The following is a 14,866-nucleotide window of genomic DNA, read 5'->3' on the forward strand; positions in this document are numbered from 1 at the left end:
TGTAGATGACTGTGCAATTACCCTTGAAAAGTACAGACAAGTTGCTTTCACTTGTGACCTCAAATGACTAACACAGTAGCACAGGACAGTGGTACTTACACACATTAAATGGGCCCTGCGATGCAGCATAATTGTTCACTCGGCGCTTTTATTGCGGTGACACGCGCGCAGCGCAATTATGTTGTACAAGTCATTAAACTCCAAAACTAGAAAAGCGTGCTCCTCAGGGACCGCAGATCTCCCCACCGGGCTTGGTTGCCTATACCCAGGGCTGTGTCCGTTTAGCCTGGAAACCAGACAAATCTGTCGGTGAAAATTTTTTTATGGCCCTCTGCAGATTTGGTCTGGATTTCCCTGCCCCTGAAGTTGTAGGGCACCAATCAGGGCCCAATGCAAATATGGGGCTGGTTTATCGCCAGAGGCATTTTTTTTATTTGCTCCTTGGAAATGCAGGTTCCACACAGAGATTCCAGACTAATATCTAGGCAATGATATTAGTCTGGCCATGCCAGGCTAGTATCATGGGCACATTCTCCTTCTACAGCACTGCCACCCAGGATTGGAATAGTCTAACTCCATCCCTCAAAAAATGCAGTTCGCTGGGCTCATTTAAAAGAGCCTTAAAAAATCACCTTTCAGGAGGCCAAAGGAGGAGGTAGTACCATTTTCCCGTTAGACAGCAGACCCCCCCCCCCCCCTGTTCTTGTACATATTTTTTTTTCCCCTCTTTTTAATTTTTTTGTTGTACATAGTGTTATTTTTTTTGCTCTTTATTTTGTAATGATATTTGAACTGTGGTGCCACTATATATGCCTATGAATTGAATACCAAGGCCCTCATTGGAAACAAGTCCGCAAGGACTTTTATGAACGGACCTGTTAGACAAAGTATTTTAAATGTAACTGTGCTGTTTTAAATTTTTTGCCTAATAAAATATTCAATCAATCAATCAAATCAGTTGGAAGAAGTGAAAGTGCTTTGTGATGCACTTGGATGCCCCTCAATGTGCAATTCCACTGTGGGTATGATTGGTTGTTGCGTTCATGATATTTGGCGTTTTTATAAGAAATCAGCCCCAAACACAAATTGCAGGCAAAGAGTATCCAGTATCAAAACACAGTTTGACGGTCATTGTCACATGACTCACGAGACCATTTGTAGCATTCGTGGCATCCCTATGGGTGGAAGTGAAATAACTTTTTGCTCTGTGATTAGACCAGTGAGTGGATCCCAAACTTTTAAGCTCAAGACCCAAAAGAGACATTTTAAGTCTCTCTAGAACCCAAGCTAGTGAAAATAGCTGATCTACAAACTCACTAACGTAAGGTGAATGTATTTGTAGCAAGTTTTTGCTAACCCGCTTTTGGCTAAAGATCACCTTTTTGTTAGAGAAAGAGAGAGAGAGAGGGGGGGTAAGAGAGAGAGAGAGAGGGAAGAGAGAGAGAGAGGGGAGAGAGAGTGAAAGAGAGAAAAGAGGATTTTTGCACAGGTCCATAATCATATCCTGACAGTTTATGGTATTTGATTTGATTTTGGTAAGAGAAATACAAGTAATCACAAAATAAGACACCGTCATGCTCCCTGGAGGAATCAGGAGGATGAAGCCTACTGATTTTGATTATCTAGACATCATTCTCTAGCTCTATACCTTTAGGTAAAAATTTCCACTTGCACATAACACATTAGTGAGTCTGTGCTTGCAGCATGGGCCTGGGTCGTTGGTATGGATCCCTTTCAAAATGAGTTTTGACACAACTCCAGCATTGGGCGGTTTCACAGTCACGGACCATGACCGATAGTGCCTTCCGGCTCTCCATTGTGGCCCTAATGCTTTTGCCTGTAAATACAGTCCATAAAAAAGTAGCCCACAAAACTTCACAAAAACATAATGTTGTAGCGTCACGGGGTGTTGCATTGGACAAGGATGGACTTACCCAGCATACCTCGGGCTGCACACTAACAGTTATTGTTCTATTGTTGTGTTATATGGGGAATGTGCTGTGGGAATTGATGTGTTATGTTGTGTCATTCATTTGACCGTTTTGTTTTATGTGTGTTGGTTTCAGGGGGAAAGCTGTGGGATATTGGGGTGGTGGCTGTGTGTGCACCCCACCCTTTTATAACCCAACATTGAGTTGGTTTTGGTGTTTTGGTGTGTTGGTTGTTACTAGAGTGTTCCTACAGAACAGGCATGTCCCGAGATTTGATATGGCCTGTGGCTTCCTTCCTAAAATGTGTTATTTATGGCCCACCAGTAATCATGTGCTATTCATACAGTACAGACGATTTTGAAATTAACCTGGGTTAAGATAGGCCATTTCTCAGCAGAATTTGTAAGGATTCCTAACTGCTTCTTCCTTGTGTTGTTGCTTTATTTATGTCTCTTTTTGAGAATAAATAAAGGTTTGAAAATTAAATGCTATTTTTATTTTTTGTTCATACATTTTCACACCTGATTACATTGACTACACTGCCATTTGAACAAAATACTATATATTGGACTGTAAATATAATAGCAATTCAGAGCACAAAAGGCTGAAAAAAGTCTGAATTGTCTTAGTTTATTTTCACAGCACAGATGAGTGTCTTACACTTTGGCTGCAATGCCAACAAAAGACTTTTGATATTGCCCTGTAGTTCAATAAAATTGTTGCAATTTGCAACACTATATGATGCATTGTATGTGACTTTATGGTCCAAAGGTACTGTATGACAGAGATCAAGTCGGCCCGCAATGGAAACAAGCTGTACGCTTTTTTGCGTTATCCTTTTGATTATGATGGGTCGGATTTATGTTTTTATGGCATCATATTTATTTCATGATCGATAAAGATCAACTAGAAAGAAAAACTGTGGTATTTTCATATTTTCAAATATAGCCCCCTTTGAATTTTTTTTTTGGATACCCCCTATAGAAAGTAATTGTTGTGACTTCTCCTTTGGATCAGAAGCAGGTTGTGACGTCAGAGATCCACAGGGGGAAGCCACACAGTCGTTAGACAGTGTCTTGTTTTTACGTTAGCAGCACGTCTGTGCAACAGGTTGCCAGGAAATCCTAAGACAAGCACTTGTTTGGGAGGTTTCAAGCTGGCACTGAGAAAAAGAAATGTCTGATTGAGGTCAATTATATGCTTTGTCTGGTGTATTGTTTTAGGGAAGTATTGTAGCCTGTGGCACCTCCTAGCCTGCGTCAACTCGCAGTCGATGCCTATTGTGGTGATTGCCAAGGCACTTGACACGTAGCCAGGGGGCTTGCTGTGATTTGGGAGCTTGGTTGCACCTGCTGCCAGCCAGGCCTCGTCTATGGTGGAATCTGGGTAGGCAAACATTTTATGTTTGTGTGTATTTCTTTTTTAACGTGTATTGATTTTGTGGTTGTTTTATGTCTATTGTACTGATGCATGTGGGTGTATGGTAGGAATAATAGGAGATCAGATGACATTTGTTTGCATAGGGATTGTGATCTGAAAGCTGCTGGTTGAACTGGGCCAGAGTAGCAGGTATAGGCACGCAATGGTAACAACATCTTAGTTTGCACTGGGTCCTTTATATAAATGTGTTTTATTTATAACGAGCACTGCACTTTATACAGATATTTCCTGAGGCATTGAGTCATTGAGTACTGCTCTTAAAGGACCCCTTCACCCATCCCCCCCCCTACTCGGCCTGTGTCGTAGAGGAGGGCTGTGGACAGTCCAGAAACCTGCTTACCAAAAATGCATTTTCTGTTTACTGAAGAGCTGGAGAGACGGGGAGACCCCTGTTACTGCACAAACACTCTATAGCAATGATTGATGACCACAACCAAAAATGTTTTTCTGGGTAGATAATGCCGGCAGCGTCAAATTGGAGCAGTGTTAATCATTAACCTTAATTCTGGAAGAACAAGGCACTTATTGATATTGTTATTGCCTATTAGAAATATATATAATATATTGTTCTAAATATCCAGAGGTTGGACAAACTAGACATATGTAATTCTGGACACTTTATTGTACAGTATATTGTGAAAACGTCCATAGACATTCAAACATCTGATCTATTGCACTTCTAACCAGCTTTTGTTAAATAAAGCATACTTTTTGTATCCCCCCCTACATTTCACAATCTGTCATTAATTTGATCACCTGGTCATGGAAACATTATTTGAGTTCCTTTAACCATGTTAACCCTATAGTTCTGGGGCAAACCTCAACGGAAATAGCCAATCTACAAGCTCACAACGTGTTACACTGCATTGAGCTGGAAGGTCGTCTAGGTGAAGAGATTTGATGTAGAAAAAAAGGTGGGGGCTAAGTGTAGAGCCCTATGGGACCCCGGACAACATAGTATATAGCATGGGTTTTCAACTGGTGGTCCGAAGGTATTGCATGTGGTCCTTGACCATGCATTTACTAATGTAGGAAAGTGAAGATTTCTATTTTATTTTATTTTATCGTCCACTAGTTGAGAAACAGTGCAGTAAATTACCTGGTGACGTATGATGACGTGTCAATGTTGTCAGTTACTGGGAAGTCGGATGTCAAGAACTTACACAGAAATTGGACGATTAGAATCTCAAGGGAAATTGTACCGGATTGCATGGTTGAGTCACAATTATTATGAAATATTCCCATAATCAATCGCATGTGTCTGCTTGCTAATACATATGTTGCAATGAATCAGTTAACATGAGTTTAATATGGAAGGTTAAGAGAACAGAATAAGGGCAACCATGGGAAAGGAATAGATCAGTGGTTCTCAATCTTTTTAGAGCTCTGGACCACTAGCATATCTCAGTTGAATAATGACTGTTAAGGGCTTGATTTAATTTACCTCGAATTAACAAATTAATTTAAGCCCTTAACAGTCAATATTTCATTTAAAGCTTTTTCCCCTACACCACGCCCATATCCCCCCTCCCAACACAACAGTGGTCCCCAGGTTGATTCTCAGTCAGGGTGGTGGTCCCTGTTTCATAATCAGTTGAAAACCCCTGGTATAAGGGGTATAAGAGTTAAACTAAATGGTGGCATAGTCTAGCATTCAGAATCTAATGTATTGAATATTGATTCATGTATTTATTGATCATGCACATGACCTAATTGTATTGTATTTATGTACAGAGCTATATTAACATAATGATTGGCTGCGTACTGTAGGCCCAGGTGATTATAAATTACTTAGCAAGCAGTATTTCTGCTACCCTGTCCCCTCCCCAATGGACCACAGGCAGGGGTCTTCTCAGCTAAGGACTCCTTAGCTGAAGCAGGGACCCCCACTACATATTGTATAACATTGTGTTTTTCAAAGATTTCATAGACTTGTTTGACAGCACTATCATCAGTGTTGTGTAAATGTATGTTTTTGGGCGGTGAAACCGCCCCTATAAGTGAGATTTGGAAAAATGTACAAATATCTTGGGCAGTGAAACCGCCCCTAAAAGTGAGGTTTGGAAATTTGTACAATTATCCTGCGCTGTGATTGGCCAATCACAATCTATTCAGGACTGTGATTGGCCAGTGTCACATGACACATGTGCATAGCCCTATATAAGCAACCATAACTTTAAAAAAGTGTGTTTTTTTTAAGTTATGGTTTTGTCCATCATAAAGAGTGTTTCAATAAATGTATTTATCTTTTGTACATGATTGATCGACTCCATTCAGTATTGTGGTTAGCTAGGAAGACACCGCCCACTTCACACAGGGTGTGATTTTTTTTGTGTTTACACATATTTGCTATTGGTGTATTTTCAGACAACCACTTAAACCCACTTAAACCCTTAATAGCAGATTTACAAGCTCACAAGCTTCTCAGCCATAGGACATCTGCCATTTGTGTTGTTTTTGACATTTCTCCTGTTCTTGTTTCCTGTTGGCTTAGGTGTTTAGACATTGTTAGTTTCTGTTGCTCTGTGTTTCTGCATAATGTTTAGGTCTTGAGTAATAGTCTGTCATTTCCCAGGTGTTTTGTATCTTATTTTGTTGTAGTGTTCTTATGCTTCCTGTCTACCCTTGTTTGCTATTACCTGTCTTCTCTCTCCACCCTGATTGTTTGTTAAACCTAGTCACCTGTATCCTATTTGCCCCCAGCCAATCCCTGTGTTGATTGTCAGTTGACAGAAAGCTGACAACACCGCAGAGCTTGAGACCCTGATGCAAGACAGGAGGGTGTGGAGGGCAGCGATTGTTGGCTAGACCGCCCCCTCGCATCGCATTGATACATGGACACGGTGTAGTGTCATCAGATTGATTCACTCTCGTTAGTTACTAAGGGAGTTGCGCGATTTTCAACTCCGATTTTTTAGAAGAATAGCATTTTTTAATTAATTACAATGTCTTACATTGATTCCTTGTTGCCAATGGACAAAGAAAGATACATTAGAAAATTAAACAGCATCGGAATGGATTGTTGTCCTTATATTATTGAGGACTGGACAGATGATCCAACACAATGGCTGCCGGTTGCGTACAAGATATCTACAGCTATCTGATTGAGTCGCCTGGTAAGAACGTAACACAGCAGTTCTTAGGCATTGTAGCTCATTGGTTTCTATGAGCCAAACTCAATATTTCCCCCCACACTAAAACCGGATGTGACGTTTGTGGGCGTTCCTGTCTATCTCTGCGTGTATGTATTGTGAGTAGATTCACCTGTGTCCTGTTAGTCCCTGAGTCTATTTAAACTCCAGTTATTCAGTTAGTCAGTTATTTGTCAGTTCATCATTCAAATGTTAGGCCATGTGTTTGGGCATTCAGCCCTCTGAGTTTAGTTTTGTACCTAATTGTGTTTGACCTTCCCTGTTTTTGGAGAACCTTAGTTTATGGTCTGTACCAAGTTTTAGTGAACCTTTGTTATTAAAACCCTTCAGTTGATCTGTTCGACCTCAGTCGTCTTGCCTTTGGGTCCAACTCCTCACTCATCTCGCTCTGTTTGTGTATGCACATGCTGTGAGTGTGTGTACTGTTTTTTCTTTTTTAGCAAGAGTATGATTGTACAGTACAATCATGCACATAAGTACTACTTATGTGCGTACACTGTACAGCCTGGTTAAACCAAGTGGGTGAAATTCACTATGTGCCTAGCCTCGATCTCCAGGCTTTTATTGTTTAGTTTTGCTATAAAAAAAAATGCCTGGAGGAGCGCGTCGGTGTACCCGGTATAGGAAGTGTTTCATTTCCCCAACCAACCAGAGTGCAGTGGGCGTCGCTCGTAATGTTGTGTTAACGGGGCGGGGGTTGACGGACAGATCGGTGAACCAATGGGATCAGGCGCAATCTCTCCGCGCCTCTATACACCCGCCCCTCTATACACGAAAACAGGAGCGCTAGTGCAGCCTACTATGTGCCTGGCTGAAATTTACTTTGTATGTCATATTACAGCTCCTTGTAGCATCTAGATGCGCGGGTGTCATGTCTTCATCTGTCTGCCATTTTATCACTTGTGACGTTCTTTCACAAGAAATGAATATGTTCTTTAGACAGTAAAAAAAAAAAGTTCATATTGTGATGTTTACCTCTCAATCTGTCGTATTCCTGGTTTCTGGTACTCTTTTCCTAATCCCCTAGCGCACTGTCTCCCAAACAGTGGATCGGGACCCAAGTTCGGATCGCGAGTAAAAATCGCCCTTTTTGTTCCTAGATTCAAAAGATTACAAAAGTCAAAAAGTAAATCTATTAAAAAGTCAAATCTACAATAGCAGAACTTGTAGATCTGCTATTTTCACTAGTTTAATTTCTCTTTTGGGTATTGAGCTAAAACGTTTGGGAACCACTGCCCTAGCGTTACTATTATTCTATTATTTGTTACTGAGATAGCTGTCTCTTTTTCTTTCCCCCGCAGGATAAGGGTCTGTCTGTCAGTCTGTCTCACGCACGCACGCACACACACACACACACACACACACACACGCACACGCACACGCACACGCACACACTGTCAGAGTGCCAGGGGGAAATGAACCCTCAGGACTTAACTGTACAGTAATGATGTATGCATCCACCTTTGTAGCTCCGCCAGATCGGAAGGCTGGGAGGCGGACATTATGTATTTGTGTCTATGCACAGCTGTCCTGTGTATATATACAGTAAGACTGCAGGTGCTCCTCACTTCTGCTGCAGCCGCACTGCCACTTATATTTACACTGACATGTCTGATAACTACTGCTAAACACTGTCTCGCCTGTGCATGAGGCTGTACACACAAGGGACTACATGATGATTTGTCAGTAAAGTTGAAGTTAAGTGAAATTGAAGTTAAAGTTGAATCTTGGAAACCACTGGACTGATCATTATCGAACTTTCTGTGCACACGCTGCCAGTAGGCCAAGGAAGACACTCCACCTCAAATGTTTCAAATCAAACTATTGTTCCTGCTATACTAGGCTGCACTAGCCTTCCTGCTTTCGTGTATAGAGGGGCGGGTTTAAAATCAGTGCGGAGAGAATGCGCCTGATCCCATTGGTTCACTGATCTGTCCACCAGCCCCCGCCCGTCAACACAACATTACGAGCGACGCCCACTGCACTCTGGTTGGTTGGGGAAATGAAACACTTCCTATACCGGGTACACTGACGCGCTGGTCCAGGCTTTTGTTTTTTAGCAAAACTAAACAATAAAAGCCTAGAGATCGAGGCTACTGCTATACCAGCCCACTCTACGTTTTTGCCTATAACTCTTGAACTGTAGGTTGTACATTAAGCAACATTAAGCAACAAGCCCATATAGGCCACACCCATTTCCGCCTAACTAGATTTCGGTGCCAATTTGCATTTTCTTCTAAACAAATGTTTAGCTACTACTCGTACAGATTTTGTCCCAAACTCACTCAAATATTTACACATTATCTCTGTAGTGATTATGATAAACAAGTGTCAGTCCTATTTTTCAAATTCAATTTTGATTGGCTGCAACTGCCTTCCACATTTTGCAGGAGGGTTCTATTTTACAAACACATGCCAAAAATCATCATTGCATCGTTGGATCTGCCCAAAATATAAATCACACAATGAGGGGCGCAGAGCCTGAAGCAATTATCCATTTAGACCCATAGAGGGCGCCACAAATGCAACATATATCACTTTTTGTTACAGACACATGAGGGGGGGGGGTGGGGCTATTTATTAAACACAACCCCCCTCCCCCCAAAACAAATGAATAATAATAATAATCAACCACAAATTGGAATGGCATGATGAAAACTGCTTTCACCATAGGCATGCCACAAAAGTGAAAAGTTGAACTGTATTATATCGTAGAAAAACACCCCGGATTTCCCCCTCAGATTCCTCTGGTCCTGAGTGATGGCAATCCCACGATTTACACAGCCCTGAGCTAGGGCCACCAGGCCTGGCGGAGGTATGCGCTCTGCGGAGCTCTCCTTTCCAGCTTTTTTTTAAAGAATAAAAGCAAAGCTTTGAACTTTTAAGCTCCCTGAACAATGCGACTCCATTGTACGTTCATAGTAACAGGTTTTCTGCGTTTTCCGCACGGAGCATGTGCGTCTCGACCGGTAGAAGTACTAGTACTGTTAGTGTAGACCGGCTGAAGCGTGTATTTTCTCATGATTCAACACCCGACCACGGGACCTGCTTTATTACGTTTTTATCCTTTTGGTGGAGCGGCTGGAGCCTATCATGTAGTCCTATGTATTGCAAGTAATATTTATTGCATTGTCAATAAATATGCCAACGTCCAACCAAGTATGGTCTCATTGTTGCCGATGGCGAGGCTGCAACGTCCTGCAAAGAGAAAACATGATAAAATGATGGCAAAAAATGACAAAATAAGCCATTTAAATTGTAGGCTACTTTCCGAATATATTGCAGACATCTGTTTGCTCTCTGGACTACATTTACTTTGTGGATATGATGTGCAGAAGAGTGGTAGGTTAATAGTAATAATCGGGACCTTTTGCCAAAATTCGCCGGTTCCGAACTCTCCCGGACGCAGCGGAACCTCAACCTGATCTCCTCGCTAACAGCGGAGAGTGAGGTTCCAAACGAGGTCTCCACAACACATACAGAGAAAACTAGGACGCCGTCCTGTCCTGTCCTGTCCTGCCTCCTCTTATTATCTGTTGCATGGTGAACAGCAGTGGTGGAAAGTAACTAAGTAGCCTACATGTAGCCTACTCAAGTATTGTAGGCTACTTAAAGTAACATTTTGAGGTATTTTTTACTTTACTTGAGTAGGCTATTTCCAATTTTCAATACTTTTACTTCTACTCCACTACATATCAGAGGTAAATATAATATACTTTTACTCCACTATAATTATTTGAAAACTTTAGTTTCTAGTTACTTTGTAGATTTTGATTATTATTATTATTATTACAACACATACATTAACGGTTAATGATTAACCACTTCAGCACTAATTTCGGCCATTTGGAAATATAGCGGATCTACAAGCTCACAGTGCCTCACAAGCTGTAGATCTGCTATTTTCAAAAGATTTGCATACATTTAAACTTGAATTTGAAAACTTGACTTCTGCTTGATGAGTAGCCTAGTTCATACTTTTGTCTTGGTACTTTAAGTAGCCTACATTTTGATGCCGATACTTTTATTCTTTTACTCTATAGCCTACATTTTGAATTCCGTAACAGAGCATGTCTACATTGCACATGAATCATGATTGCAGTATATTGATACTTTTACTCGAGCAAAACATTTGAATACCTTTTCCACCACTGGTGAACACACAGAATGAATGAATGGTGCTGCACGCTGATTGGTCGGCACGGGGCCGGCTTTGCTCGTTCATCCATCCTCCAGCAGCACAGAGCAGAGAGCCGGCCGGTGGGACACAGAGACACACAATGCACAGTCAGCAGTCCTAGCAGCACAGTGCGCTCCTCAGCCATACCTGCAGCACAGTCAGTGCGCTTCACCTTCTTCTTAATGAGCAACACCAAAGACTGCTACCTGGACCACAGCATGGGGAGGTGGTGCTGGTGGAGGAGGACACACGCACGGAGCGATGATAAGCAAATGCATGTGTGTCACTCATCATCATCATCATCATCATCATCCCCGTTAATATGCGCTGCCACACATTATTAATACTGCTGCTGCTGCTGCTCGTGCGTTATTTGTGGAGGTAACGGATGAATGACCATCAATCATCACCATCATGGATTGTATGTTTCTGCTGATATTACTATGGACTCTACCGCTGGTCAGCTGCTGCTGCGCGCCTGTCAGGCTGCTGCTGTCCTGGAACGTTATCAAGGCAGGTTTGATTGATTGATTGATTGTCTGATTGAATACTTAGTTTATTAACAGTTTGCTAAAACAAGGCACGGTGGCACAGATTAAATGTATACAAAATAATGCTAAAAGGCTGACCCAGATAGGCCCTCAGGGCTTGTTTCCATTAAGGTCCTGCATGTGTATTCAATTCATCGAGGTGGCACTTTATGTCTATCTACATTTGATACACTTTAATTATCTAATTTAACTCTGAGAATGCGCAAAATGTAAGACGGGTCTAATTCGGTTACATTTTGTGCATTCTTCTCAGAGGAGTTAAATGTAGGAGGATTTATAACAGTGTAATAGGCTACAATTACACAAATCCACGTTTCTTCGCCGTTCCCCTTCACGTTCAACGGTCATTAACGCCGTTTCCTTCCCTTTGGTGTCTTTCAACTTGTCACTACCTGTTGTTTGTGTGTGTGTGTGTGTGTGTGTGTGTGTGTGTGTGTGTGTGTGTGTGTGTGTGTGTGTGTGTGTGTGTGTGTGTGTGTGTGTGTGTGTGTGTGTGTGTGTGTGTGTGTGTGTGTGTGTCTGCGTGTGTCTGCGTGCGTGCGTGTGTTTTGCAGACGCTGCATATTTTCGGCTCACATTCCATTCACACCGTTTCGGCCACGCTCCCCAATGTGGACGCGCACGGTCTGAACCACGGTGAGTGACATCAGATCAGGCTGCCAAAAACATTGAAAATTGTGAAAATTAGCCATTCTACAAGCTCACAAGGCATTGTGTTGTAAGCTCTATTTTCACTGCTTTTGTGTGACACTCGATGAAGTAGGCCCGCAGGGGTCTTCAACAGGGGGTCCTCAGAGTTACTACAGTGGGGCCACCAAATCTTTGTGATAGGATTTCTGAACCCCACTTGAACCCTATAGCGTTCCTAGTTACTGAGGAGAACTTTAGCGAAAAATTGCAGATCTACAAGCTCACAACGCCTGGCGCTGCCAGGTGTTGTGAGCTTGTATAGTGGCTATTTTTGGTGTAGAGGGAAAAAAGAGCAGACTAAGTAAAGAGTGAAAGGTCAAGTTCACTAAGTATTGACGGTTTAAGTGGTTAAAGGTCTGAAAATACACATTGACATGAATCCAACATGATAGTGCTGTCAAACAAGTCTATGCAGCTATCCATGAAATCTATAAAAAAAAGTTGAATCTGCATCACAATTGTATACAGTATATATTGGGGATCCCTGCTTCATCTCTCTCTCTCTCTCTCAGCTAAGGGGTCCTTGGGCTGAAAAACGTGAAGGCCCCTGAAGTAGGGCATTCATTTACGGCAAAACATCTCTCCATCACATTGAACCTGTTCTACCTCCAGATTATGTGTTTGTGACGCCGGTGGAGGTGGACGCTGAGGGAGCCTACGTGTCCCACGACGTGGGCGGGCGTGGCCACCGGAGCCGGCGGTCCTCCTCGACTCCGTCCTCCTCCTCTCTCCTCCCGGGGGCTCCGGTGCACTACCGCCTCTCGGCCTTCGGACGGGACATGCACCTGGACCTGCGTCCGTCCACCGTGGTGGGCCCCGGGTTCACGGTGCAGGCCATGGGGTCAGAGGGCATCACCACAGTGATGGGCGACGGAGAGGGTTTTCACCGCTGCCTGTACCAGGGATTTATTCGCAATCTCTCGGCCTCGTCGGTGGCTCTGTCGACATGCTCCGGTCTGGTAAGTGGCGCTGTTTGTTTGCTGTTTGGTGGAAATAAGTGTTGTGAAGTTCACGAGCGATTCGTTCAAAGTGATTTAGTTCTTTTTGGTCACTCGAGACGTTCGAGTGACCAAACTCGGACGTGTTTGGTCACTCGATCCTCGAGACGTTCAGTCGGTCCTCGAGACGTTCAGTTTCCTCTGTGTGGAAGGCTTGGTGGCGCGAGTTTCGAAATATGATGCATGAGCGTAGCAGCTGGTATCTGTTCCTAGACATTAGTGCAAGAAGAGTATCAGTGCACGTACATTAAGATTAAGGTGCAGAGTATCGGCAAGTGTCAGGTTCAACCATATAGTCCTCAAAGGTTGCTTAACTGGTATAATCCACACAGGTAGACAGTGTAACAGTATAAAAGCACATTCCAACTGTGACTCATAGAAATGCATAGAGTTCATTCATAGAGTTAATCTCAAATAATGCATAATTCCCAAGTTCACATTGTTACTGTCGGGTGGAAAAACCTCAAACTGTTACTTTTCAGGGTTAAAATGCAAAAATAGACAAATAAATAGACAATAAAATCTACAAGCTCAAATGTTTTCAGCTTGTATATTGACTTTTTGTGCTACTTATGTGTGACACTGTACTATGACGAAGTAGGGCATTAAAAAAAACAAAAACATAAAAAGTTAAAACAGGGAGATACGAGGTTTCTGCCCCACAGCAACGATATACTACCCACTACACCTAGTGGGTGAATTAATGAGAGGGCAGTGATAGCCACTACATCATGACATCATCAGGGCCCATTAGCTTTACAACTCGTTTTACAGCATGTTGTTAAAACACTTGTCTGAGTGAGCAAAGGAGAGTGGAAATGATGGATAAAACCATAACAAAAGGAGTGTAACTGGAAAGGAACAAACCCATGAAGAGGCTGTAAGGAAGTTCATGATGTGTGTGTGTGTGTGTGTGTGTGTGTGTGTGTGTGTGTGTGTGTGTGTGTGTGTGTGTGTGTGTGTGTGTGTGTGTGTGTGTGTGTGTGTGTGTGTGTGTGTGTGTGTGTGTGTGTGTGCGTGCGTGCGTGCGTGTGTGTGTGTGTATAGTTCTTTTTTTCTTGAGGGTGGCGGTGTGCTGTTAATAACCTTTGTCAAATAATCACTAAACTGCCGTTCCCTAACTGTCTGCCTCCATTGGGTCTTTAACCTGCTATTTAAGTGGGAATGTTTACAGAGAAGACACAGAGCATTTCCTTTGGGCTAAAGGAGACTCTTTCATTAACCACTTTCAACCTGGCGTCCATATTCTTGGGCGTGTTATTATAGGCGGACATTTTCAAAAAGATGTTTGCTTTATTTCAAGCTCACAATGCGTCACGATGCGACTCGTTGTGAGTTTGTAGATTTGGCTATTTTCACTATTCGTCATACGACAAAGTATAAGGGGCTTAAGTGGTTAAAGTAATGTTGCACTACTGTATGGTAGAACCTTGTACTGCTGCCTGGTCATGATATAAGTACAATTGTTCTTTCATTGATTGATTGAATACTTTATTATAACAAGATTTTAACAGTACATAGTAGTACAGTCAGTTCCATTGTGGTCCATTGTACTCAATTAATCACCTTTGTTTGATGCCTCTGTGTTCTGTGAACAAGAGAACATAAGGAGATCCAAATCACAAAATCACACTTTTAGCACATAAACAAACAAATCAGACTGCCAATACAGTATTATCCTTATCCTATATTAAAATTAGCTTAATATAGGCTCATGTCTCTTCGTCGTCACCATGACTCAGCCATAACCATACAAGGAGTTCCCAATGCACCTATGCCCATATATGGAGTGTGTTGTCTAACCTAAATGTGGCGTCATGACATCAGGCGCAAACAAATCAGAGAGTTTACAGGGGCTGTACTTGTACTTCAAGCTGCCTCAAGCCACAGAAACATGAGATAGGCTCCAGACCTATCATGGGCC

At 42.4% G+C, this 14,866-nt stretch overlaps 1 protein-coding gene across 1 annotated transcript in view; it reads left to right on the forward strand.

Annotated features, from left to right (window-relative positions):
* Positions 1–10,818: 10,818 nt before the first annotated feature.
* The window catches only part of adamts18 (ADAM metallopeptidase with thrombospondin type 1 motif, 18), a 79,657-nt gene continuing 75,609 nt past the window's right edge, over positions 10,819–14,866 (forward strand). The window contains 3 exon segments of the mRNA XM_080438068.1: positions 10,819–11,216; positions 11,809–11,890; positions 12,557–12,903. Of these exon segments, the coding sequence (XP_080294194.1) occupies positions 11,118–11,216; positions 11,809–11,890; positions 12,557–12,903 (528 nt within the window). The 5' untranslated portion in view covers positions 10,819–11,117.

The sequence above is a fragment of the Gymnoscopelus braueri genome, assembly GCF_963280865.1.
Source record: "Gymnoscopelus braueri genome assembly, chromosome: 1".
Lineage (NCBI taxonomy): Eukaryota > Metazoa > Chordata > Actinopteri > Myctophiformes > Myctophidae > Gymnoscopelus > Gymnoscopelus braueri.